At 43.2% G+C, this 26,964-nt stretch overlaps 1 protein-coding gene across 2 annotated transcripts in view; it reads left to right on the plus strand.

The window, feature by feature from the left end:
- PEPD (peptidase D) overlaps positions 1–26,964 on the plus strand; it is a 139,545-nt gene that overhangs the window by 62,877 nt on the left and 49,704 nt on the right. For both annotated transcript variants that reach the window (XM_075434164.1, XM_075434165.1), the window contains 2 exons: positions 14,136–14,204; positions 20,879–20,956. In XM_075434164.1, the coding sequence (XP_075290279.1) occupies positions 14,136–14,204; positions 20,879–20,956 (147 nt within the window). The remainder of the gene's footprint in view (positions 1–14,135; positions 14,205–20,878; positions 20,957–26,964) is intronic.

Consider the following 26,964-nt stretch of genomic DNA (forward strand, 5'->3'; position numbering starts at 1 on the left):
GAACAGCCAGTGGGTACACACTGGGGTTATGGGAGATGCCAGGTTCAATTCCTGGTGAGAGAAGCTTATTTGGCAACTGTGACAGTGCTGAGACAAGGCTCCAGTAGTGGAGGACAACTATTTGATTAATTTGAGTTAATGTGGTGTTATGAAGGACGTTGTGTTAAAGAAACCTGGATTTAATTTTTTAGATTAGATTACATTTAATTGATAAACTTAACTCCATGCCTGTAATATAATTAGCCTTCAGTAATGCATTTGACATATTAACACACAACATTCTGATTAGTTGTATACCATATTAATAAGGTACACATTAAATGTATTAAAACCTGGCTGACAGAAGTAGTTGTCAGGAACGAGTCGTCTTCTAACACTTGTTCTTTTTTCACAAGTGAGGTTACAAAGGAGTTGGTATTAAATCTGATGGTATTTGACTTCTCAGAGGTAATTTCTAGATCCCAATAAATCATATGGATGTAGACCTTTGCAAGTTAGTAGGTCATCAAAATAATGGGAAGATTGAGCAGTAAGATCTGGATCATTTGATCAGCTGAGCTTATTAATGCAAAATTTTTTAGCGTAGACAAGAGAGAGGTCATAAGTTTAAGAATAAAAAAATTTAGATGAAAGTTGGAGAATACTGGACCTGTGATCTGGAAATAATTTAGACATGAGAGTTTGCAAACAACTGAACATGTCCTCTATGTAGTCAAGCTCTCTCAGAAACAGCTAATGAGATTTTTATATGTACATCAGAACAAAGACTTAATTACCTCAGGGGGAATGAATCTAGTCCAAGGTAATGTTTTTTAAATCTCTCTCTATAGTGCTTCTATGTCTGATGTCTGTGTAGAAAGTCACAGCTAATGTCTTCTAACGTCAGCTCCATTTTGAAGGTGATGGCAAGGAACACTTTTTCCTGGAGAAATAAGAGTGCCTACACACTGAATTATCCAAGAATAGTCATTTTGGTAAATACAGGCAATCCTTTGAAGCGTGTACAGGTACTATTGGGGGCTACTTGGGCACATAAACAAAAAGACCCCCGTCTTTAGTAGCTGTATGGTGAAGCCAGACAAACTCAAATAGAAACTGAGGTACATGGGCAAGATAGAAACCGTAAACAAGTGAATTAGTGAATTCTACCTGTTTACAAAATCAGGACCTTTTAAGTGGAAGACTAGCTTATTTTGGCAAAGACTTTTCTAAGTAAAGACTTGGGATAGTTGAGTGTAAAAATGCATATGTCTGAGCAAACCAATGGTCAATGTTTCCTAAACTTTACCCGGAATTCAGAGTATTCTCACCACTCCCTGATGTGCCATGGTCTTCAACAACATGCCCTGGTCTTGGTCCTCTGTATGGCACTCAGTGCATGAGCCAGATCTTTTTGCCTCGTACTTGTGGAGGTTTGTCAAATCTGATGGTAAGAGTGGCTGCTCCTGTAGCTTGCGTGTAGGGTTTCAGCACTGACCTCCATCTGATACTCGCTTTGTCAGTAAGGAATGGCAGATAAAGTCCCTATTTCTGTTTGTATCTCATAAGTTTGCTGGTGTGTAGGCACCTCCAGAGGGAAATGAAAAGTAGAATGTAGTAGTGAAAAGAGAATTGCCAACTGAATCAAGAAGTATTTAAAACACGTTTTGTATTCCTGGCAGAGCTAGGTCCTACAGCTTGTAGGCATCTTGGACTGTCTGTTGGAGCCGCTTACATCCCTGTTGCAGAGAAGGGTAAGACAAGAAAGAAGTGTTGAGAATTTTGTAGATCAACCTACTGCTCATAGGGTGTGGCATTAAACCCTGGGGCATTGTCATGGTTTAACCCAGCAGCCAGCAACTACGCACTAGACAGCCGCTTGCTCATCCCTCTCCTTCCTCCCAGCGTGATGGGGAGGAGAAATGGACAAAGTGGGAAACTCATGGGTTGAGATACAGGCAGTTTAGTAAGACAACAAAGGAAATACTACTAATAATACTAATATCTCTATTATTACTAACCAGGGTGATAATAATGAATATGCAAAAGAAAGTATATACAATACATTTTTCTCACCACCTGATGACCAATTCGCAGCCAGTCTTCAAGCAGTGGTCGCAGAACCCCGAAGTGGCAAATTTTGCAAATTTCTCAGAACTCAAAAAAAACCCCAAACTCCCGGAGAAGTTGGAACTCACGGAAACAAGAGAATTCAAAGTCACGGAAACAAGAAGAGCAGATTCCTGTCCCCTGGCCAATCCCCATTCATAAACTGAGCATGACGTCCATGGTACGCAACGTTTCCATTGCCCAGCTTGGCTGTCTGTCTGTCTGTGCTCCCTCACAGCTCCTGCACACCCGCTCATTAGCTGAACATGAGATACTGGGAAAAGCCCTTGATTTCCTAGCAATGACTGAAAACATCAGCATTATCAACATTCCTCTTGTACTACATCCAAAACATGGCAGCTGCTGGGAGGGAAATTAACTCTGTGCCAGCCAAAACCAGGCCAGGCATGCTTTAAGGCAGCGTGGCTATGTAGGTCTTTTTCCACGGTCTCTGGGGATGTGATGGCTCGTTCATCTGCGTCAGCAGGAAGCACCGCAGACCTTGTGGGGTTAGTCTGGGGGCTCTTGTCCTGCACGTGCTGCCTCTGCATCTTACCCTGGTTTCTTCTGTGCCTTCATCTTCCTGTTAAGGCGAAGGAGCCATGGTTGGTGGGTAACAAATCCTCTATATGGAGAGAGCAGATGATGCTGTTCTGGTGCAAGAGCAGTACTGTGCCTCTCAGCAGATGTTGCTTTGCTATGCAGTTTCACGTCTTGGCACAAGCAGTTGCGAGCCCTAAGTACACATGCAGCATCAGGACAAAACTTTTTCTTTCATTTTTTTGACAGGTCCAAAAAGTCTGCTGTTGGCCAGCTACTGTAATTTTGGTTTATTTGCTGCTAGCGAAGGCTCTGCAGTGCCAGGAGTGGAGTAGACAAAACATCCTCAGAGTTTTGGGCATGCAGAGATATGTTAGGCTCATTTGTAGTTGGTTAATGTCATCTTTCTAGTCCTTACAGTTTTAATTCTTTCTAGTAAAAGCAGTAGATCTGCAGAAACCGATGAGCACTGGGCTGGGCAATTTTCTGTGTGTCGCTGGGGAGCAGGCAAGTGGATTTGTCAAGCCTTGTGTGACAGCTTGAATTGTTGAAAGTTCTGTTGAGGGTGTACTTTCCTTCGCTTTCAGCTGAATGATGGTTCGTACTCTGCGACGTGGGCTAAGGGAACCACGATTAGCCATAGAGATTTCTTCTTGAGACTGCAAGAGCCTGAGAGCTGTTGGAATCATCTCTGCTGAACACGTTTTGGTTTTTCTCCATGTCTTGCAGTGGTATTTGTTTTGAAAGCTACGTATTGTGTTCTTAGGAGTTGGAATTAGTTAATACGTTTTTAAAGCTTTATTTTCATGAGTTCAGCTTTGCAAAATTCTCCCCGCAAGAGAAAAACACATATGTTGGGGTTTCCAGGACAGCATGCAGCAGAGCGTAGCCTGCTCTGTCTCTTGAAGATACTTTCTAGTTCTGTTGTATTAGATTGACTGGAACTTGGCATTCTGGTCTGTTGGGACAGAAGATCGTTGGAGACTCAACAGATGAATCTTGACACTTTTAGCCGTATAATGTTAAAGTGTTGATACATGTTTTCTTTACGCGGGGTCTTTTTCAAAGACTTATAAGCCCTCTCTAGATTTTTATAACAGATAGTTCATAGCCCCAAGAGTAGATCCTTGGAGTCATCTGTCTCAGGCTTGGCTCTCAAAAGAGTAATTCTACTGAATTGAAGAGGCTAGTGTTTGAAATTCAGGAGACTATAAAATTGATTCTTCCATAAAGAAGTAATTTGTGGTAAATGGTGTAGTCCTCTGGGCAGCTATTCACTCATTTTATATGACCAAGACCCTTGAAACATGGCCAGAAAGATTAGAGAAGGACATCTCTGATCTGTTGTTTATCTGCACAAGCCAGGAGAACTTTTCTTTTCTTTTGACAATACAGTATCTGGGAGCAGACCCAGCCAAACACACCATCTTAGTAGCCTGCTGAGGGCAGGGAAAATGCAATTTTGAGAAAAGTTTGGGTAGTGTTCTGGAGTTAGCTAGGTGATTCTGAAACACTTGACCGGGTTTTCAGTATTGATGTGCATATCCTCTGCTGGGGAAGCAGCAATGCGCTGCGTTACTCCAGAAAGCATGTGGGAGGTCCAGGCAGGGTTGCAGACTTCTGCCTTCTGGGAAGCAAAATCGTCTGGCACGAGCTCCCCACAAAAGGTACCCCCCTGAGTGAGTGTCAGCCCCCTCTCCGCTCCCGCATCGCTCCGCTGTGCGAGGCTCGCTCGGCGTGGAAGCAGGCGGGTGGCTGGCATTCCCTGTCCTTGCTGCAGTGGAGAGCCTCTGTAGACAGAGGAGGAAGTCGTGGCACTTAGTGGCCAGAGTGCTGTTTTAAAACACAAGCGGTTACTTTCGTTAGCGTTTAAAGACATCAGGAAATGAAGCTGAAAGTAAGACAAGCTGTTGCTTTCATCCACATATATCTGATTAGCTTCTATTGTAATGTTATTTCTGGTATCGGCCTTATTACTGTCCTTCCCTAGTGCTTCTAACAGCTAAAATATTTATTATTATTTAATATTACTGTACCTGCAGTCCTTAAACATATTTGTCCTTGGCCCCATACTGGGAGGCACCGTAGGAGACAGTAAGAACAGTGACCTGGTTGGGAGGCTGGGTGATACGAGGAGTTACAATCTCATGTCTGCTTGTCACCTGTGTTGGCACTACTGGACTCCAGACTCCTGGCACAGTGGAACAGCAATTGGATGCCATATGCAATAAATTTAAGAGTGTGGGTTGTTGTTCCCCCTCCCCCCCCAAGGTAGATTTACTGTAATCTTTTAAAAAGTAAGGAGTCTTTTCAATAAACCTAGAGGAAGCACGTTGCCACATCAGCATTTATTCTTGACATCTGTTAAGTATGAATACTTAAATATTCAAAATAACCTTTCCAGATACGCTTTCGCTTGAGGAGATAGAGTTCATATACTCTTCATAGTAAGTTGTTGTTATTTAATCAGAATATAAACGGGCAGTGTACTTTATAAAGTAGTAAAATATATTCTCTGCCTCCAAGAGTTTGCTCTATAAGCAGGAATAGACAAACGGGTAGATGAGAGGAGGGGATTTATATCAGTCAAACTATGCAGCAGCCTAAGTCGTCTTGTCTGGGTATTTTGATATCCATATGTTCAGTGATTTCATTGTAGGTGCCTGTGATGTGAAAACATCTTAGTATCAGAGTTGGTTAAATGCTAAATATTTTTCAGAGAAAACTTGAAATAAACTGAAATGTCAGCAATTTCATTAATATCCAAACAGTAGAAATCAGCTTATGAAAATTAAATTTAATGTATCTGAGTCAGTAGAAGTAACATAATACACCTTTTTGAAAATTTGTAAAGTACAATTTAATGGGTAAATTAAGCAGGCTTCTGCCATAAGCTTATTAGTTTCCTCATGCCAGATTCGGATCAGTGAAAGCAGCGAAACCCTAAGACTGAATTTTCTGTGTTACACAACTACTTGGAACACGCAGAGTTTAGAAACATGTTTGATAACTGTAGTTTATCAAATTTTAGGTTGTCTCAGCAACAACTACCTATTGTAATAACATGCAATTTTAAAGGTTGGGTTGCTGCAGGTTATTGGGTATTCCTGACCAGCTATCTGTACTTTCTGTGCTTCAGAAAGAAATAATTTGTTCTGTATTCACATTAAAAACTGACTTAGCCAAGGTAAAGAACAGTTAAACTTCCGTCATTTTCATATTGATAAGTCTCAGCCTCCCATTAATGCAGATAACGAGGAGCTGGCTGCAGTCATCGTATTCGGTTCATCTACCACCCTCCCCTCCCAGCCAGAGGAAAGGGATAACCGAAATAAAAGAAAATGGATGGCTCCTGCAATAATGAAAGCATCTCTTGGCTCGTGTTGGTTCCTAACATTGTAAAGGAAAGAAGCAGGAAAATCGGTACAGGTGTCACTTTATATTTTTTCCTTAACTAGCAGGTTTTTCAGTAGCCTCGGAAGGCATGCAAGTGTAATAATAAGGATAAAGTATTTCTCTTTATTATGGTCAGTTACCGCTAATCTCCTTTTGGAGTTGTAACAGGGATTTATAGGGACTCATTTGTGGTTTAGGTTTGGAGATAATTAAGTACCTTTCTGCTGCAAAGAAGAAATGGAGAGAGAATTGGCTCAAAGCTAGAACAAGATTCCTGGACTAGTGCACATATTAAACTTCCTTTTATTTGGTTGTCACCCCAATAGGAATGATTAGTGGGTTGTAAAGAAAGAAAATGTATTGCATTACATCTATTAAAGCATGTTTTATAAGTAACAGTAATTAAAATATAATTGAAATCATGAGTTCTTCTAATTATTGGCTTTACATAATGCATAGTTAAAGAGTGAGCATCTATAAATGTGTCCTTTTTACACATCCAGAAATGGTTTGCTGGCAGCATTTTAATTAAAGATGGATTAGTTAAAACGCAGCTTAATCATTCTGTCATCAAAGGATTTAGACCTCATTAATTAGCTGTTGATAAATAGGTTTAAACTACAGAAAATTTAATTTAAAATATGCCAGTTGAGATCTAGAATTGTTAGAGCTGGAAATGGAGCAATAAGTCTAAGAAAAATTCATGCCATCTCTTTCCATAATATTAGATTAAGTATGACAGTTAGACCAGTGCAGAACTTAGTTCTGCCTTGTTACAGATGGGTGTGACTCCAAGCAGACTTTAGAAATGGTGAAGAAATAAAGCAGAGACCCTTCTTAATGACCGTTGCTTTGTAGTGTGGCAGTGGGATCTGTTTTCCATTTATGCATTTGGTGCAGATTGAAAACTCATTTTGAAATCCTACTGCTATGGAAAATGGATGAAGATAATTCCTGGATTTGAGGTTTTACAGCTTCCACGTTGCTATGCAGGACGCAGAGCCCGAGGAGGTCCCGCTGCCATGCCAGCTACCTGAGCACCGCAGATGGGGAGCTCCAGGCTGGTGGGCAGGCGGGGGCACGGAGCAGCGTACCGACAGGGATGGGAGGGAGAACGGCAGAGAATTCCCCAGGCATTCTTAAACTACTGTGGTGTCACAGAGTCATGTTTCTTTGTTCTTTGTCCCAAAAACAATTCAAAAATGTTAGGTTTCCAAAATGATGGGGAGAAAACTTGCTTCATATGGAATAGTTAACTGTGGTAATAAAAGGTCAGCTATGAAATTAAAAAACAAAAAGGAAATGTATGTATGTGTGTGTGAGGAAAACGCGGTTCCAAATTCCCTACATTCACCAACACGTGTGGTTTAGCCCAAAAGATGAAACATCAGCTAATGTCGTATAATCTCTTCAGTTATTCTTTACATATGAGAGGTAATTTATATTTCCCAATTATGCAATTAAAATGCTAATTACTCCTCACCTAAACTCTCTGTTCTTGAACTGAGATTATCAATTACCTTCAATCATTGCAAATCATATGTGGCATATGTGACAGTGCCGAGTTTTGTATTATTTATGAACTTTCTGCTTAATGTGCCTCTGGTTTCCAGGTAGCGTTAATGGCTGGTGGAGCGGCTTTGCCTTGGTGGACTTTGCTTCCCGAAGGAATGACGTTCCTGTCGGTCTGTGTTGTTTTGTATTCTTAACATGTATCTGCGTTTTGGGGTAATCTTAGCCTCTGTTCATACCCTGAGCTCTGGCTTGTCACCCATTTCAGAAAAGGGAAGTAGCACAATTAGAAATACCAACATGAATTTTTGATTACAAAGGTGAGACCGTTCGCTTCTATGCTGCTTCCACGCAGCTCTTTCTTATTTCGTAGTAGATGTTCTGCGCTGTGGCTACATTGATGTGCTGCCAGTTTTATGTGTCATACCTGCTTGCTAAAGGTGTAGTTCTTCCATCCCTGCGGAGCTCAAATGACCTTTTTCTCTTCCAAGGACCTGATATTATCTGGAGTTTGCTGTATAGAAATAGAATCATAGAGTGGTTTGGGTTGGAAGGGACCTTAAAGACCATCTAGTTCCAACCCCCCTGCCGTGGGCAGGGACACATAATAAATGACAATAATTACAAATAATAATAACAACTAATAAAAATAGCTTAATTAAAGAAAACACACCATAAATGAGAACCGAATCTAGATGTTGGAATTCAGAAGTATCAATATTTTTAAAAAAACAGCACATTATTTCTGCTTGTGCGTGATACATATTAGGACAATTTTAAATCGAGATGCTTCGAAGTATAGCTACTTTTTGGTATTTCTGGATGATGGTAAGCTTTAGCAGCTCTACTCCACTAGTGTGCAAAATAATCCAGGCAATCGTCTGAATCTCTAAAATTTTCGTCAGCAGAAGCAGTTAGGTTTAAGAAGTCAGTGCACAGAAGTGGGTTTGGTTCCTGTTCATGGAGCAGTAAGTTCTAAACAGTTTCCAGTCATGTAGACCACTGAAATAAGAACATTGCTTTAGTAAATCTTTAATGATATTGTCTCCCAGGTGTAGAAGAAACCTTTGCTTATCTGCTCATAGTGCTAATTTTCTTGTTCTGGTGGAGTTTGTAATCCACTGTTTGTTCATTAGTAGTAAACTGGATTATTTCGCCTACTCTTCTCCCCTCTCCTTCTTTACACTTTCACAATGAAGCACTGATTTTTTTGGTATTAAAACAACCTCAGATATGTTTTGCAATACTGCAGTGTTGTGTTGTGAAATAGATGAAAGTAAGATTAGATCAGCTAAGCCTTAAAGCATCTAGTTGCCCATGGAAAATAAACGGCAATCCCAGAGTCACTTGGTTAGCAAAGGAGCATGCCCTGTGCTTAAGAACCCGACGGTGTCTAGCGTGGGGTTAAAGGAAGCGCGGCTCGCCTTGCGCGTGCACCCACTCATGGGTTGTCGCTGCCGCCTCTCCCCTGCGTGCGCAGCTCTTCCAGCATGGTTTGGTGCAAAATATAAATGCTTCAGATACCGTGGATAAATTATATTTACTGTAACTTAACAGTTTTGTGTTATTTGGGCTTTGTAGGTTTCTCGTGTGAAGATATTCATGTGTCTCAATGATCTGAACAGTGGCTTTCAGTCCTGATATAAATAGAGAGATCAGCTTTGGAAAATTTGGCCTTTTGTGAATTCTTTAAAAAAGCTTTGGGGTTTAGGCTGTCTCATCGCTACGCTTGATATTTACACAGTACAAAAGCATAAGGGCATGTTCTAGCTGTAATTCAAAAGTAATTCGGTGCACAGATAACTAATAGATATTCACCTGTGTCTTCCAACTGTACTCATAATAAAAAGAGGAACCCACAGAAAATCCTCCAAGTTCTGTGGAGTATTCCCTTAAGCTGCTGTGGTTTCCAGTTTGTAGTTCAAAACCTGTTTGCGTTTCAAGGCAAGTCTCAAGGGCCACGTTCAAAGAATATTTTGAAGTGTGTAAAGGTGTCGTTTTATTAGGAGGCAACTTTCTTGAAGGTGCACTGAGGAAATTACTGTGGATCTGAAACGTCCTCAAACCAGTGAGTGATCCAGTGTGAAAAAATTTCTATATAAATATATTTTCATTATAAACACCTTAATGAGATATTGACCCAGGAGTGTCTGTGACTCTTCCATACATTGTATGCTTCACAAGGCAAGTTGCAGATCTCTCTGGTACACAGCCTAAAAATCTGGTTCCTGAAGGTGTTCCTGCCATGCCTCCAGCCTCTGGAGATAAGGGGCAGGGTTACTCAGTGGCTTTGGTCTCCTTCGTCAGCAACCTTGGCGGGGGTAATTGTTCCTCCATCCCAGAGTGATGTGCATGTCTCGTTGGTGACTGGGGCTGGGGGACTGGGGGAGAGGGACCAGCAGAAGAGGCCACTGGGGAATGTACTGGGCAGTGTTAGAGAAACTTGGCTGAAGTTTTGAATGGGGATTTTTTGTCAGATATCCTTGCCACATTTTGTTCCCTCTCTGTCTGTCTTTTCTCCGTACTTACTGCATTTTCTGTAATTACTGTTTTTACCTGTTTAGTAAGACACAGGCCGAAATACTCAATTGGATTTTTATTTAGAAATTGAACCTTTTTGATCTAGAAGTGTCTTGGTTTCCAGAGTGAATAGCTGAGAAGTATAAAATGTGGTTTTCTTGTGAACATTTCTTATAACTCAAGAAGAACTGATGACAAGAATTCAAATGAGAGGTTTCTTGTTTTGGGAAACAAAAATCACACTCTGCTGAGCATGTGTGGATGTGTTGTATTCTAGTGATGAGGAAGATCTGAAAATAAGCAGAAAGTGTGAGGGAAGTCATTACAGATAGCTTCTATCCCTCCTGTGTTAAGTGCCTTTATTCCATAAATCCGCTGAAGTCAGGAAAACTGTTGGCATTAAACTACTTTGATTGAATTTACATTCATAGCACAGATCTGATTGTAATTGTCAGCATGTGTTAGATAGCAGTAGAAACTGGACCAAAGAGGAGGGGAAGACACAAGCAGCATCGTCAGAGTGGTGCTTGTAATTTGTCAGAAACACTATCCATAGCAGGTTTTACTTTAATGGCTTTTTAAGCATTCTGGAGCTTTGTTTTGATGTATACAATACTCCATAAGATATCACAAATAGCAAGTATATACTTTTTCTGTTATTTCTAATGCAGAAGAACCCGATATTTCTGAAAGCAGAGTTTTCTTCTCTTTGAAGTCAGTATAGTCAGTAAGGTAGTCCAGACTCGGCAACGTGGTGGGCATAACACTGTCCTGTGCCTCAGCAAATTTGCAAGGGTGGGAGGAAGTGCACTCATGTCAGATTTACTTGAGTTGACGGTGGCTAATACTTGCTCTTTTGTAAGTTAATGGAAAAAACAGTGAGGTTTTGACAATTACCTTCAATCTCCACATATAGTCAATCAGTTAAAGAAGCAGATGTTGTTGGCAAAAAGAAAATGCACCAAACCCAGGACGTACCTCTACATTTTAAAAAAAAAAAAAGTTGTTTCAAAAGCAATGCAAAGCCCATGCCAGTGCAAGCAAAGCTGCGTGCATTTAAAAGGCGACATCTGGCATGCGAACACACCGGTGGCTGGTCTGTCTGCACCACCATGGCAGTACCTGCATGGCGAGTGGCACACACACCCTCCAGGGCAATACCACAGGCAGCTTTGAAACCCATGAAAGAAGAAGAGAAAGAGGTGCTTCACTGTTTTGTGTCTGTTGATTGCGTTAAAAGCTCACAGCAAAGCATCCAGCACCAATGTGAAACTGCCTAAACACACATGTCCTCCAATCAAAAAGACTGGGCAGAGTGCAAGATGTGATATTTGCGGTATGTGTGAAGTGCCAGATTTAATTACATTCCATCCAGCTATTTCAGACTTTATAATTTTGTGTCTCACTTTTGGATAAAGATTCTTGCAGTGTGTAGACAGTGAAATCCTGGTGTGAAGCAGTCTGGTGGCAGAATCTGCATTAACTTCAGCGGAACCAGAATTTTAACTACAAAGTACTGGCAGCTTCTCTAATTCTATATATACATTTTTCAGCTTTGAAAAGCCAGCGTTTGCCATCAAAGGGATATGCAATCCTTCACTTAGATAAGACATGTTGTACAAGGATGTTGGCTGTCTCTGATAGAAGTGTTGGATTTTTTTTCCAAATGCATGAACTTGTTTCTAATGAGTCATAGCCCAAAAAAGCAAATTCAAAAAAGTGAAGTGAGTAGTTTTGCTAGCAGAAAGCTCATTACCTGGCAAAGTTGTACTGACTTCAGCTCAGTCACATAAACAATCACTTCTTACTTACTCTTAAAAGAAGGCCCATCATGTTTGATGAAACAGTCGGGTTCCTTTTTTAGAACACAGAAGCAAAGTTCAGGCAACAGCTGGATTATACAAAGCATGTCTTAATTTATTTACCACTTTTTGCTGCTAATCGGGGAGTACTGCAAAAGGTGAATACTATTTCTCGGCTGCACAGTTTCATGTAAATTGTAACCATGAATATGTGATCAGTTGTATGGCAAAATAAACCCTGCTATCCCTGCATCACTGATGATGGGAAGATGTTTACAGCCTTCATTATTTCATTTTTAAAGCGCTTAGAAGGTTACTGAAAGTTGCTGTCTAGAGGAGATAGTTTATTCAGTCGTTTAAGGTGAAGGGTCTATAAAATACACTAAAAGTTGCTTCCTGAAATGTAACTATACATATATAACAGTATAATATGTTGTTGTGCACAATGTTTGTGTGTGGCGTGGTGTCTTACGGAGTAAACCTTGCCTGCCAGCACCCTAAGGGAGAGCAGGTCTGTAGCTTTGTTTCCATAGGAAATATGCATTCGGTGGAAAAACGTCTGCATCAGAGCAAATGGCAGCTCAGCTGACAAATTTTATTAGCTCAGTTTGGTGATAGCTTTGCTCTCGCCATGTCAGAGTTTCTGCTTAGCTTCTCTCTCATTTGGCCTACTCTTTCCCATTACTGGTTTCTGGGGCAGTACAAAACTAGTATTTCTACCTGGTAAAACCACAGCATTTTGATCAGAAAAGAGATCTAGTAAACTGGGTCTCCCTACTAAGTCTCTAATGTAGGCTTTTCTTCTTTCCTTGTGTGATTAATTTGTGTATTTTCTTTTGTTTCTCTTTAAATACTGTCATTTTGTGTAATTTTAAAACCTGGTTTGGATTTACAGCATGTAATGTGTTCAATATCCTTCAAAGAATTTGAATTGTGTTCTGTGGATTGCTGCTGCTGCAGGACAGAATCACAACATCTCTATTCATTGAACAGCACCATTATCACTCCGTGTTAATGAAGTGATTGCAGTATTACAACAAACGAGTTTTTGAAATTCATTCAGTATTAAAGGGAATTGGATTGTAATTAGAGCATATTTCAAAAAGAATAAAAGGATGCATGATATGTGCTTAGCTCTTAAAGCACCTAATCCTATATTAATTGTGCTTTGGGCACATCTGCCCTCGTGTGAAGGGGACTTTGGCAGTGAAGTTGGAAATGTTTTAGTGCTTTGAGGCCAAACATCTCCTTCAGCAGGGTGGCAGTGCAAGAACAGAGCTGTTGGAGGGCACAGGGCTGCCCTTCCCTCCCCTCCCACACACAAGAGCAGGCACTGATGTGTTGTAATGTTCTTTATAGGTTGTGGAGGACTCAGCCTAATGTTATCACATTGCCTTCTTGCTGTTGGGATTGAGTCTGTGTCAGGTTTTTTTTCCATGTTTGGGCGGGGGGAGATCATAGAGGCATTTCGGTACCACAGTCCGAAATTGAGTATTCTTGTGTTTTCTCTGTGCCTGTTGTGCTGCAGACAAGAGAACCCGAGACCATCCCTTCCGGCATGGCCTGTGACGCTAGCAGAAAGGCTTGCCATAATGGGAGAGCTCTGCTGGTGTATCTAGAGGAGGGCCTGCGGCATGGTCAGACGCCATTCAGGCTTCGCACATACATAGGGATATTTAGCTCAGCTCTCAGCAGAGGCTGTCGGTGAGGTGGTAAACATGAGAGAGCTTCAGCTGAAATTATTTTGAAGAGGAGCTTTGCCCTGTCTGGCAGGCTCCTTCCCCATGAAGGGCTGGCTGGACTTGACCGCTGCTGAGGCTGCACACCGCAGACTGAAGGCAGCAGGGCTGACGGCACGGAGCGTGGGTGCGATTGTGCAGCTGAAATGCAGCAAGAAGGGGTTTTCTCAGCCCCACTCGGGAGGGTTTGGCCAGCTTCAGCGTTTAACTGTTCCCTCCCATGTGTGCTGTGGTCAGCTGAATGGCCCGCTGCCGGCAGTGATGTCCCTCTCTGTGTTGAGGTGTCAAGCGGAGCAGTCTGCCGCTGGCGGTTCTGGAGCGGCGCTGGAGCCCAGCTGCCCACAGCAGGGCTGCTCGCTGGGCTCTGTGGGCCTGGCCTGGGCTCCGCGGGGCTGGGCCGGGTTGCTCAGCGTGGCAGAGATGGGCAGAGAGCCTCGGGTTTCCACCAACGCAGCTGCACGCGAGCAAGGCTGACTTTTCTCCCCATTCTGTGGTGGTTTTGAATATATTATTAATTACCACCTTTCTTTCTTTGCAGCCTGTTCCAGCACTACTGCTACACTCGAGGTGGCATGCGCCACACTTCCTACACTTGCATCTGTGGCAGGTAAGTCGACGGTTTAAACCGAGCTGTTGCAGTCCTGACGGTCTGTTTCCCACTGGAGATTTGTAAAATTGCTCCTTTTAGGCACAGGGTGTGTTTGCAGGTGCCACCAGAGTGAGTTTCGAACTGTTTCCTCCAGAAAAGCCAAAGTTGGCTAGCGCTGTGTCTTAAAGAAAGAACTGTTACAGATTCTGCTGCACGCGGGAGATTCCCCAGTGGCTGCTGCTACTGCCGAGATCAGGTTTATGTTCACATCTGTGCTGCAGTTGGCCTTTTTATTGAATAGCGTTATGGAGAAGGGCTTCAGAGCTATTCTCTGTTGCTCAAAAATACTCCCTTCGAAGTGTACACCTGAAGTATTTCATATCATTCTCAAAAGGTGAAGATGCAATTAAACTACTGATTTTGGCATTTGGGAATTTTCTGATCTCTCTTGATGAACAGCTGGTGTTGAAGGTATTGTGTATGGGACAGTATTATGAAAGTTGTCCTTGCAGTTGTAGAAATGCACGGTTTTAATTTGCAGAATTTGAAGAGCGTTCTGTGTAGGATACATGTTGAAGGACAGCTGTGCTTTGTGCAGAGAATAATCTTATTTAGTCAGTGGAATTAATCTAATCAGAGATACATGACAGCTAGATGAGGCATGTATGTTGGTATATATGTTCCACTTGCAGATCTGCTGCTGCTTACAAACGTTTCCCTACACTGAAGTCACATACACTTACAAAAAACAATTTTTATGTTAATGACAACAATGTTATATTGCTTTGGAGGTAATAAGGACAATTAGCATCTTTGCTTCTTTCTGCTGTTTACTCATTGCTTATTTGTAAATGCAATTTTCCAATTTATATGCATAATTGCAGTAGGAGCATGAGCAGTGTAATGGCAAATTGTGCATCTAAATTGTCTGAGGAGTTTCCTGTTTTAAGTACCATCGTATAACTTGAGAATTAACATCCCATAGAAATGAGACTCCATCTCCATGGTATTGTGACAGGCTGTGACGGTAAAATCGAGTTGTTGCTCTGTATGGTTTTTTGCAGCCATGCAGACTTCACATTTGCTTACAGTAAATCAGGACCTGTGCTGCAGGGTCTGGTTTGGGTGCTAGAGAGCATCGATGGCTTTGCTAAACCTGTGGAAACATCTGCCATATGCTTGTGTAGTGGGTCCTTGTGACCCTGTGGGGACAGACGAAACTCATCACAGGGCTGAAAAGCCCAGGACTTGTGTTATGTGACGTGGGGAGCCCAGGAGGAGGAAGGCCCCAGCAGGAGCTCTGGGGTGGGTGAGGACAGGAGCTTCCTGGGTGCCGCATCCCGCGACGCTGGAGAGGCTCTGCAAGGCGTGGGAGTGGTGCTGGAGCTGCCTCTGACCCACTGCCGGATTTCACGGGTGGAGAAGGGCTGCCTTTGACATGCAGGAGCCTAACTACGTCATGGCTCACTGGTGTAGCTGGGAGCTGGCCTTGTGTCGTACCACTGCAATTAAAAGTGCAGACAAACAATACTAAAAAAAGGAAAATTACAAAAGGTAACATACAAAAGCCTTTGTCCGTAAATTGCTATATTCTGACCATGAGTGGTGAAGTAAGAATGAATAATATTAACAGTTTTAAGCTAAGTCCTAATAAAATGAGTGTAAGTAGATCTAGTTGATGGATTCAATTAACATAATAATGGCAAAAAAAAAATACACATTTTTTATTACCATGAAAATATCATGCATTGTAAATATTACACTTCAATATATTTAGAACTAAAAATAGCTTTTGCAATTAGGATTTTTTAACAGTTATATTTTATTCTAGTCATGCTCAGTTTTGTTATTTTCCTGACACTTAAAAATGTCATATTTTGACAGAATGTTTCCTTTTTAGATTACAGGCCTGATAATAATATCCGCAGAAAAGAATTATGCTTTTAAATGAAGCACAAGTTTGTTACTCAGATTTTAGAGAAGATGCTCACTGAGCTGGAAATTAAGAGTAATCAATACTATATTTCCATACAGAAATAAAGCACTTGGCGCACGTTGAGTGCACACGTTTGTTGCTGTCCCTGTCGGGTGTTAGTCTTCAGGAGATGGTAAATGAATATTTGGTGCGACGAGATATGCTTTATGTGTTCACTTGTGTGCATTCGCTTTCCATTCAGTTGAGAATAACAGCACTCAAATGTTAGTATTACAGGTGATCACATAGTTAGTCCCATGGTTAGCAATAATTTCAAACACTGTCAACTAGTAAGTGGTGTGAAGCGCAAACAGGCAGCACGTAAGTGCAGTTAAATGGGAAGGGTAGTGTTTGGTAAACATACCTGGATACATTTAGCACTAATGTAAAAATTGTTGTCTGCGAGTAGTGTTCAAGTGGTAATGCATTACTCATTGCAGTGTCTTAGCAAACCGAGTAACTGTTCTTACAGAGGGGAAGCCAGCGGGTGAGTTACGTGTGTCCCGGTGACCCTGGACAGCCGGGCAGCCGGACGCAGTCTCCGGCTGTGGTTAGGTGGAGGTGCAGGCACCAGCATCTCTGCAGCCACCACAGCAGCCGTGGGCAGCTGCTGCTCGGTGCTGCAGCATCTCCAGCTGAGGTTCAGATCTTCTTGCCAGGTGTCTCCAGGCAGATGACAGCTCAGCAGAGGAAACCAGTGGTTAAGAATAACGTAGTGCAGTAAAATACCTTCCTCCCTCTGAGGATCCCCGTGAGTAAAGCTTGTTGGGTATGATTAGGATACTTACTGAATCTGGTTTTCTTGCTTTCTTTTCAATACAGCTTTTCAAGATTTCATATCTTAGATGAAAAAGTGGAGAGAAGGCTGTTAGTGCTTCCTTCAGGATTGATCTTATTATTTAAGTCATGATGGAAATAGTTTGCTGGTTTAGTTCATGGTCTGATGGTTTTTCTTGAGATGCTTTTAATATAGAGCTAATAGCTCACTTTTTATAATGCTTGATGCTCGGTTTGGTCCTGTTCTTGAAACATTGCTGACATTCCTCCTCTTTCTTCTAATCATTTGTTTTCAGGGTGTTTTCTGATCTAAAACATATTTTGGGGCCCTTATTCCTGTTCCTAGTAATCTGAATCTCTTTCTACTGTTTGCATTCTCAGTGGTGTTAATTTGCAGCTTTTCCGCTGCTTCACACAATCCTTTCTGTAACAAACACGTCTTTGGCACCAGTTAGAGGCAAATTATTTAAGGAATAAAAATAGATACACAGGAATCTTGGAGAGTTTTTCAGGTTGGCTGCCTGAAGGCGGACGTGGGCATCCCCACGTCTGGTGGCTTTCAGAGGTGCTGACCTCCAGGAAGGCAGCGGAGCTGCTGGGGTTCCGCACCTCCCCGCAGCACTTCATTTTAAACCCGACTTCGGCACTGTGTGCCAGACCTTTCAACCGCTGCTCCTTGGGAAGAGAAGAAATAGCTCCTACAGGAAGGCTTGTTTGCTCTGCCAGTGGCTGGGGGTTTTGTTTAAATTGTTTAGAAAGTCTAACCGAATCATTATGAACAGTTTCTAGCTAGCTGTAGCATCTACCTTGCGGGTACGCATCACTTCTGTAGCATTGCTCCTAAAGCATCTCTCCTGCCTGCGTCTGGGGACAGCGGCAGAGACATGTCCCGTGCGGAAGGCTGGACCGGCACCTCCTGGCAGGAGTGGGCTGGTGGTGTGTCCACATCAGTGTTTCAGTGGGGGCCGGCAGTGCATTTCTGAAGCACGATCTCCCGCTCGTTGCCAGCTGCGGGCTTTGCTTAGAGCCAGGAACCAGTCCTGGAGTGCACGGGCTGGATTTCCTCAGGGTGGAAAACAGATGGGAGAGCTTCCAGGAGCAGGTCTGCTGTGCCATAGTTGCTAATGGGCGTTCAGCCCAGGAGACCTGCCCAGAGCCAGTCCCAAGCGAGCAAACCTCGTCGCCCCAGTCCCTTCAAATAGGCAAAACCCCTGAAATGCGTCTGGTGTGCGTGTCTGGTGTTCAGCACCAACTGTGCTCCCTGGGGTACGAGCCCGTGTACGCGGCAGAGCTGAGATGTGCGTGACAGATATGGAGTCTCAAATGCCAAGAAAGATTCTGTGCTGCTTAACGCTTTGCTAACGGTGCTGAAAAACAGATTTTTTTCATGCATCTTCCGTAACAGTTGGTGCCAAACCTTACGGAAATATTTCATAAACTAAAACCTTTACATTAAAATGTGCAAAAGAAATCCCCGGTCTTTGTGTTTGCAGTGTCTGTTGTTGAAAGCATTTGTGCAGTGCTTGTGCTTGAATGTATGGCTTGTTTATGCAGCTGGTGTGGTATATGGCACCGAGGGTGCTAGCAGATGATGATAAGTAAACAAGCGATCTGCAAATGCATTAGCATGGACTCGTGCCCTTAAGCTTCATGCTAATTTTTTTAAAAGTTGATCATAAATATATGCATGTGCTATTTGCTTCTCCTGCTTTATCTCCATTTTTGGAGGGAGATAAGGAATAGTATCGGCAGCTAAAATCCTGACGAACTGCTGTGGAGCGTGTGTGTGCATGCCAGGTGTTGGGGTTTTTAAATTATTTTTGTGTTCTTCCTTGAAGGCAAAGCACGTGCGTTCACAGACAGTGTCATGCCTCGCACCGAGGCCACACCGGTCGCTTCCAGGTGCCACTCCGGATCCCAGCCCTCCCGGCTGTGCAGCGCGAGGCGGCAGCGGTCTCCGTGGAGGGGACAGCTGAGGCTGGGAGCACCGCTCCCGCCATGCACACCACCCAGTCTTTGGATCGCAGGCCATTGCCCAGTTATGGATCTGGTTGTCAGATGGGGCAGACGAAGTTTGAAAGTGTCCTGGCCTGGAAAAGTGGAATTGTGGCCAGGAGGAACTATTCCACTAGTGCCCAGGAGATAGGATGTCTCAGAAGGAAGCTCACGTCCGTCTTCCTCTCGTGCGCAAGCTTTTTGGGGCTGTTTATCTGCACAGCAGCCTAGGTTCCCAAGTCAGCATCTGGGAAGTAAAAAGCAGCCAGCTGGTTGTAAAACTGTGCTTAAACCATTGGGCCAGCATCACAAATCTGTGGCAGCCTTAATTCTGTGAGGTTTTTAAACTCTTTATTTAGCAACTTTAATTTTTCGTTTTGGAGTGTGTATAGTTTTAAGAAGTACACTTTGTATCAGAATATCATTGCTGTGATTCTGAAACAATGTCCTGCGCTGCCTTATTACACAGGGATTCTTACATGCTAAAAAATACTCAACAATAAAAACTTATTGCTTTCAAATCATTAACATGATCCAGCCTTTCAGATTGAGAGCCTTCAGAAATTTAAGACGGCATCTACTTTCTCCTCCCTAATCATTGCTTTTGGAGTTACTATATCCAAGTGACCAATGATCTATTAAATACCTAACTGATGACAAGTGATTAATGTATCTTGAAGGCAGTCTCTTTCTGGATACAGTGCTTGTTTACTGTTTTTGTAATTGCACATATCAGAAGTTTAATATGAGAAGTGTGTCAGATGGCACATTTACTCCAGATACAACAAAAGATTCATTGAAATTGAGTCTCAGATTCCTTTCACCTAAGGTATGAAGCTGTTCCACCATCACAACTTGAAATAATAAAATTTGGGACGACCAGTACGCTTTTGACAAAAGGTGAGGTACAGACTGGCAAGTCAGCTGGAGGGGTCAGGGAGATGCCGCAGTAACCCTGTCCCAACACGTGTATTTTTCGATGTGATATAATTCTTCTAGCTTTTTGAAGAGAAAAAGAGAGCTTCTATCTGAGGAGAACAGTAAAAGAAAAATAGGTAGAGCTTGAGATATTTAGCAGCCTTTTAAGTGATGTTTGATAGACCTGGGGGAATATCAGTAGACAAGAGAGGACACCAAGGCCAAATATAGGTCACCAGATGGATCGTGGAACTTCAGAGGCACAGCACAAGGGTCTGTCCTTCTCTGGAGGGGTTTTATTCCTGTGAATCAGCACTTTGGTCTGAAAGGTTTCCAGGAAGAAAAATCTTTTCTTTGTAATGTGATTTTTTTAATACAAGGTAAGAACAGAGTGACAGTTCTCGTGGCTGTTACTGCTGCTGACACTGTATGCTGCGGATGCTCCCTGAGCAGCATGCACTGCGTCTGCTCCAGCAGAGATCACACATAGCCGTGCCAGAGGTGAACTGGAGCTGTTTACTTGGACAGCTGAATTTTTCCAGTCCCAGTGACTCCTAGAGCATTTCAAACATGTTGGATTTTACTCAGGTGGAAGTTAGGCTTTTATGTCTCAGAATGTTTAACCTCAGATAGGGAAATGTATCACTTAGTAATTGGAAAAGAAAAATCCAGAAGGCAATAAATGGGTATATGCTGAAAAATGACTCTTGCATAATTGCTTGCTTAACACTGTAATGGACGTAGGAAATATCTGTATGAACCATGCCAAGTTCCCTCTGCGGAAAGGTCTTACCTTGCAGCCAGGACAGCAGAATGCCTGTTCCATACCTGTTTCTGCCAAGCGAGCTGCGGGGTGAGCTATTGCAGCCCGTGCCAGGGCAGCTCTCACAGACTGCAAAATTTTGTGCTTGATGTATGAATAGACTGATGTTTACAATATCACATGGTTACAGTGTTCCTTCTCAGATTGTGTGTGTTAATGTTTCTTCTTCCATTAATTGTGCTGAATTTTCTTTTTGCCTGTCAGTGGGGAGAACTCATCTGTTCTGCACTACGGCCATGCCGGAGCCCCGAATGATAAGACTATTGAAGATGGAGACTTATGGTAAGTAAAGGGATAGCGTTCACTTGAAATTTTTGTTACACTACTGCTGTTTCCATATAGGCATTATATGTACTCTTGGACTTAAAATGGTGGCTGCTTAATGGTGAAAGTCGAAGTCTTTAAAATAGCATGTAATTTTGCATGCCAGACCAGTCTGGTTTCTTCCAAAGGTCCTGTATATCTGCGTCTCCAGCTGAAAGGGAAAAGAGGGATTGTTTTCAAACACTGCTGTGCCAAAGGCACTGAGAATTTAAAGAATAGCTGTATTCTAAGTTCAAGGGCAGTTGAAAAATAGGCGTCTGAGCTTGCTCTTGAACCTTGGATCCGAACTGCAGCTCTGATGGTGGGGTGAAGGGTCAAGAGAACGTTGGCTGCTTTTAAAGAATTGCATCACATTGCAGCATGGATTGGATCTTCCAAAGACTTATGGGCACCCACACACCCTGGCCTGCAGGCAGACCTCTGAATGTGTGAGGAGGTCAAACTCATCTCAGTTCAGGTTAGGGCGGGATACTTCTAGTTCTATATTGTGCCAAAAATTTCCAAAAAGATTTTGCTTGGAGTTTAGCATTGCCGTAAGACAGTTGCAAATACCGTAAGTTTTTCTCTATTTGCATTACACACCCACGTGCTGTGCGGCATCACTGCAGGGCGATGAAAGCACCAAATACATCACGATAAATTGAAAGACAAACTGAACGGTGTGGTGTGTAACACAGCAGAATATAGCTTTTGTACTTCACCTCCTAAGACTATGGTCAAAAAGGCTGCATTTATAAAAGTGCAGGACTAGTTTTGGAGGATTTAATCACTGACATTCGGGGGAGGGTGTGTATTAGATTACTTTTATAGTGCGTGCCAAAAAGGTGCAGGTATGTATTTTCACAGTTAAATGTAAAGGTGTGGAGGAAAGCAAATTAGTATTATCGTAGATAAGCTCAAAAGTTATTATGGAAAACAAATTGAATCACAGAAGTAAAAAAATAATGCCGTGTGGGCTAATGTTCCGGGCACAGCTGCAGGTACTGCAGAATGAACTTACTGAATTACAGATAGGTAATTTCTTTTTAATACGGTAAAAACTTTTTTAAAAGCTTCTTGTGCAGTGGTTAATATATTATCTTCATCTGTGGTGAATACGCTACTAAACCCAACAAGTAGTAACGTTTATTTGTTGCAGAACAATAGCTTTGACTTGTGATCACTCTTTTTTTGAGTAGATAATATGCTGTGAGGTTTTTTTGATTGGGCAGGACACACCAACATGATATTGTATTGACTGTGACAGTCGATTAAATTCTCAAAAAAAAGTGGGTAGCCTATAGGAGATCTGAGCGTATGTTACTGAGAGAAGAGGCGCCACAAGGCATTATGATGTCCTGTATTTAAAATTAAGGCCTTTAGATGGTGAGGGGAATAGTGTTACTGGGAGACCTTGGGGTGAAGGGTGTATTAGGACCCTGCTACTTACGGTCCCAGTGGACAGTTTAGTGGATGGCCAAAGTCCTTCCTAAACGCCGAGAGCATGTACCACCACTCTCCGCAAACTCAGATTTCCTGCTGTATTGGCAAAATCTTTAAGAAATGTTTGGGTTTTGTTAGCCTCAGAGATCTGAATGTCAGAAGAGCATAATCTGCCAAGTACATTGATCACTTAAGCCTTTCAAGACTACTGTACTGCAGCCCCACTTTGTGACCATCTTGACAAAGGGAACGAGGTCTAAGCTAGTTGGAAACACCCTCCTGCTGGAACGGTCTGGTTGTGTCGTTGTTGTGAAGGGATGACGTTTGTCAGGTGTAGGCTGGCTTTAGTGATCAAGTGCTGCGTGTGAGTGAGCACCCGCCCGGGCGCCCATCTCTGCCCTTGCCGCTCCTGCTGGCTGACATGCATGGAGTAGGCAGACTCTGCTCCACGCCGTTTTCTTAGTATTTTTCTCAAGTGAGAATAAAGAAATCATAAGTAAAGGAAATTTTATTTGTGTAAAGATGATTTAAAAACACCCTCATTTTCCACAGTTACAAATAGTGTTTTGGAAAAAATCTGGAGCTGGCGTACTTCAGCAGCATGCAGACTGCGACGAGGCACTCCCTGCGTGGCTTTGCTGTATGCTTTTACAGATTTCGACGGTGGATGTAGGCACGTGTGCACGTGCATATGGAACAGGTTATTGAAATGACAGTATGCTGGTTTGGGTGTCTGCGTTTGTGTATCTGGCTCTCGGTAAAGCTTTTTAATAGCTACTGGGAGCCCTCTGTTGGATAACCACAGGAAGCCCTAACGCGGGGAAAAAATGGCTTTACTTCTGGTGAAAAAGAGAGAGAAGTGTTTTAAGGGTTATTTCTGCTTCTGCCAGTATTTTGGTATGAATCTAATTTAACGATTCCTGTACTTGTATCTAACAGAATCGGAAGATTGGGTACTTGGTATGATTTCTATTAAATTATTCAGTAGATTTTCATTTCTTCTAAACATTATTTAGTGGATATGAAGAACATTCATGAGTTTTGCAGAAATGTGCTGCTCAGGTTTTTATGCATGAGGCAGTGCAGTAAGTGTCAGTAAATAAGTCAACAAAGCACCTGAATATTAGAGAAAATACATTTGGAAGACTAATGCTTTGCTTCTTTGAAACACTCAAGTGCATGCATTGTTTGCTCTTTTAAAAATATAAGTTACAAGGATTTGGTGGTATCAACGGAGATCATCGGCAAAAATACTTGCGCCATTGCATTTTTAATATTTTTTTTTTCATTAAGGCTGTTATTCTGACTTCTTCAAAAACTGTGGCAGGTTTAGAACAGCCTGGTTTTATGATGTTCATTTTTAAACATTAATCTACATCAAATGGGTTTATGGCTTCTGTGAGAAACTGGCATGGAATTACATCTCTATATTGCATCGTACTCTGCATTTTTACAGATACATGGAATTGTAGGATGGTCTGAGTTGGAAGGGATGTTATAGACCACCCAGTTCCACTCCCCCTGCCATGGGCAGGGACCCCTTCCACCAGCCCAGGGTGCTCAAAGCGCCAACCAACCCAGCCTTGAACCGTGCCAGGGAGGGGGCAACCACAGCTTCTCTGGCCAGTCTGGGCCAGGGCCTCACCACCCTCATGGTGAAGAATTTCATTCTTACATTCAGTTTAAATCTGCCCTCTTTCAGTTTGAAGCCATTACCCTGAGTCCTATTACAACAGGCCCTGCTAAAAAGTTCCTCTCCAGCTCTGTAGTAGGCCCCTCCAGGCACTGGCAGCTGCTCTAAGGTCCCCCCGCAGCCTTCTCTTCCCCAGGCTGAACAGCCCCAGCTCTCCCAGCCTCTCCTCCCAGCAGAGGGGTTCCAGCCCTCGCATCATTGCTGGGGCCTCCTCTGGCCCCGCTCCCACAGCTCCAGCTCTGTCCTGTGCTGAGGGCTCCAGAGCTGGGCGCAGGACTCCCAGGGGGTCTCAGCAGAGCGGGGCAGAATCCCCCCCCCTTGTCCTGTGCCCACGCTGCTGGGGATGCAGCCCAGGGCACGGTTGGCCTTCGGGGCTGCCAGCGCACACTGCTGGGTGTTGTTGAGCTTGTCATCACCCAGCACCCCCAAGTCCTTCTCCTCAGCGCTGCTGTCAATCCATTCTCTGCCCAGCCTGGTTGTGCTTGGGATTGCCCCGACCCATGTGCAGGACCTTGCAGTTGGCCTTGTTGAACTTCATGAGGTTCACACAGGCCCATCTTTCAAGCTTGTCCAGGTCCCTCTGCATGGTGTCCCGTCCCTCCAGCGTGTTGACCACACCACAAAGCTTGGTGTCATCAGCAAACTTGCTGAGGGTGCACTCAATGCCAGTGTCCATGTCGCCAGCAAAGATGTCAAACAGCGCCAGTCCCAATACCAACCTCTGAGGAACGCCACTCATCGCTGGTCTCCACTTGGACATCGAGCTATTGACCACAACTCTTTGAGTGCGACCATCCAGCCAATTCCTTATCCACCAAGTGGTCCATCAGTCAAATCCACATGTCTCTGATACAGAGACAAGGATGTCATACGAGACAGTGTCAAATGCTTTGCACAAGTCCAGATAGATGATGTCAGTTGCTCTTCCCTTATCCACTGATGCTGTAACCGTGGTGTAGTAGGCCACCAAATATGTCAGACATGTTTTGCCCTTGGTGAAGCCATGTTGGCTATCACCGGTAGCCTCCTTACTTTCCACGTGCTTTAGCATAGTTTCCAGGAGGATCTGCTCCATGACCTTGCTGGGCACAGAGGTGAGACTGACTGGTGTGTAGTTCCTTGGTTATTCCTTTTTACCATTTTAAAAATGGGGGTTATGTTTCCCCTTTTGTAGTCAGTAGGAACTTCACTGGACTGTCACGACTTCTCAAGTACGATGGATAGTGGCCTAGCAACTTCATCCGCCAGTTCCCTCAGGACCTGTGGATGGACTTCGTCAGGTCCCATGGACTTGTGAACCCTCAGGTTCCTTAGATGGTCTCGAACCTGAGCTAGAGTGGGTCGTTCTTCATTCTCGTTCTTCATTCTCGCAGTCCCTGCCTTTGCCGTCTGCGACTTGGGTGGTGTGGCTGAAGCACTTGTCAGTGACATCTGAGGCAAAAAAGTCGTTGAGTACCTCAGCCTTCTCCATATCCTGCACAGGTTCTGTGCTAAAAGGTCTGAGTGCGAGACAAGGACTACAAAGAGAATTTCTGACACTTCGTGTTAATATGGACTGTCTTGCTAAGAAGAGCTGTCATTTTCAGTCTATTAAATGTTAAAAACAGAATAGCTAACTAACACAAAACATTATGATAGACACAGAAAGAAATCAATATTTTTAGGGAAATTTAGGTATTCAGTAGATACGTGCACTCAACAGATATCGATATAAAAAGTAAATATTGCAATAACAGCAAGTCAGTGATTTATATAAATAATTCATGCACTATAACATCAATGTGATAAACATTTATATTGTATGATCAATATGGTCTAAACCAGACACTTTTCCTAAGCAAGTGTCCGTTGTCTCCATGGTCAAAAAGGTCGTGCAGATAAATGGGGAGGCTGACCACCCTTGTGAATCACAATTGTAGGCACTCGGCCCTTTCACTTGATATGACCTTGAAATAAAATGTTCTACTCGGAATGTTGCAAATCACCACCTGCAGTGACGACGTACAGCCAGGCTAGCATACAAATACTGATTTTCTTCTGTCGCCTTAAGCCTGAGACAGCTTGGGTTGAAACTGAGCCCTGGACTGATGTTTACTGCATCGTCTCAAGCTCTGGCATTACTCGTCGTGTGCCAAGACGCCTGCCGTTTCTGTAGTGAGGCTGTAACTATAGTCTGTAACGTGGAAGGTGGTGGAATCATAAGCAAAAGTGCTTGTTGTAGTTTTCAATCTCCTGCCCTGTACACGAGAGGCCTCCGTCAAGGCCAGAGCCAGAAAGTAATCGAACCAAATTTTCCAGGGGTTTGTGAGCCACCCTCCCAACTCCCCCCAGTCCAGGTTGGATAACCAAAGGTCTTTCAAAGTTTGATGGGGAGTAGAATGAAGTTAAAAGTTGCTACTCAAGAAGAAAAAACCCAAATAAATTCAAGGAGCAGAAACTGACTTCCCGCAATGCACGGATCAGGAGCAAACGCGCCCCTGGGGTCCCTTCCGTCGAATGGCATCCCCAGTGGTACTCGTCCTCCTGGGCAAGTGTCTCAGGATCTCTCCTTTTGCAGCTGTTTTGCTTGTGTTCACACGGGGGAAAGAGGGTGGTCCAGTGGTTAGAGAGCCCTCGTGGGAGACGGAAACCTCGAGTGTCAGCCCTCCTCAGACTGATCTTTGACTTTGGCGGGAAGTTATGACTTGGCCCTGGGAAATAGCAGCCGTGAGAAGTTCAAAGCCAGTGTTTTTCTGCAAAAAGTGTTGGTCTCAACACATCAGCATCTGCCTTCTGAAAAATGAAAGCATCTGATTTTTTAAAAACAAAGAAAGCAAAGTGCCTTGGGCCCTCGGTTCTGTCCTCTGCCCCT

The sequence above is a fragment of the Opisthocomus hoazin genome, chromosome 12 (genome assembly GCF_030867145.1).
Source record: "Opisthocomus hoazin isolate bOpiHoa1 chromosome 12, bOpiHoa1.hap1, whole genome shotgun sequence".
NCBI classification, from domain to species: domain Eukaryota; kingdom Metazoa; phylum Chordata; class Aves; order Opisthocomiformes; family Opisthocomidae; genus Opisthocomus; species Opisthocomus hoazin.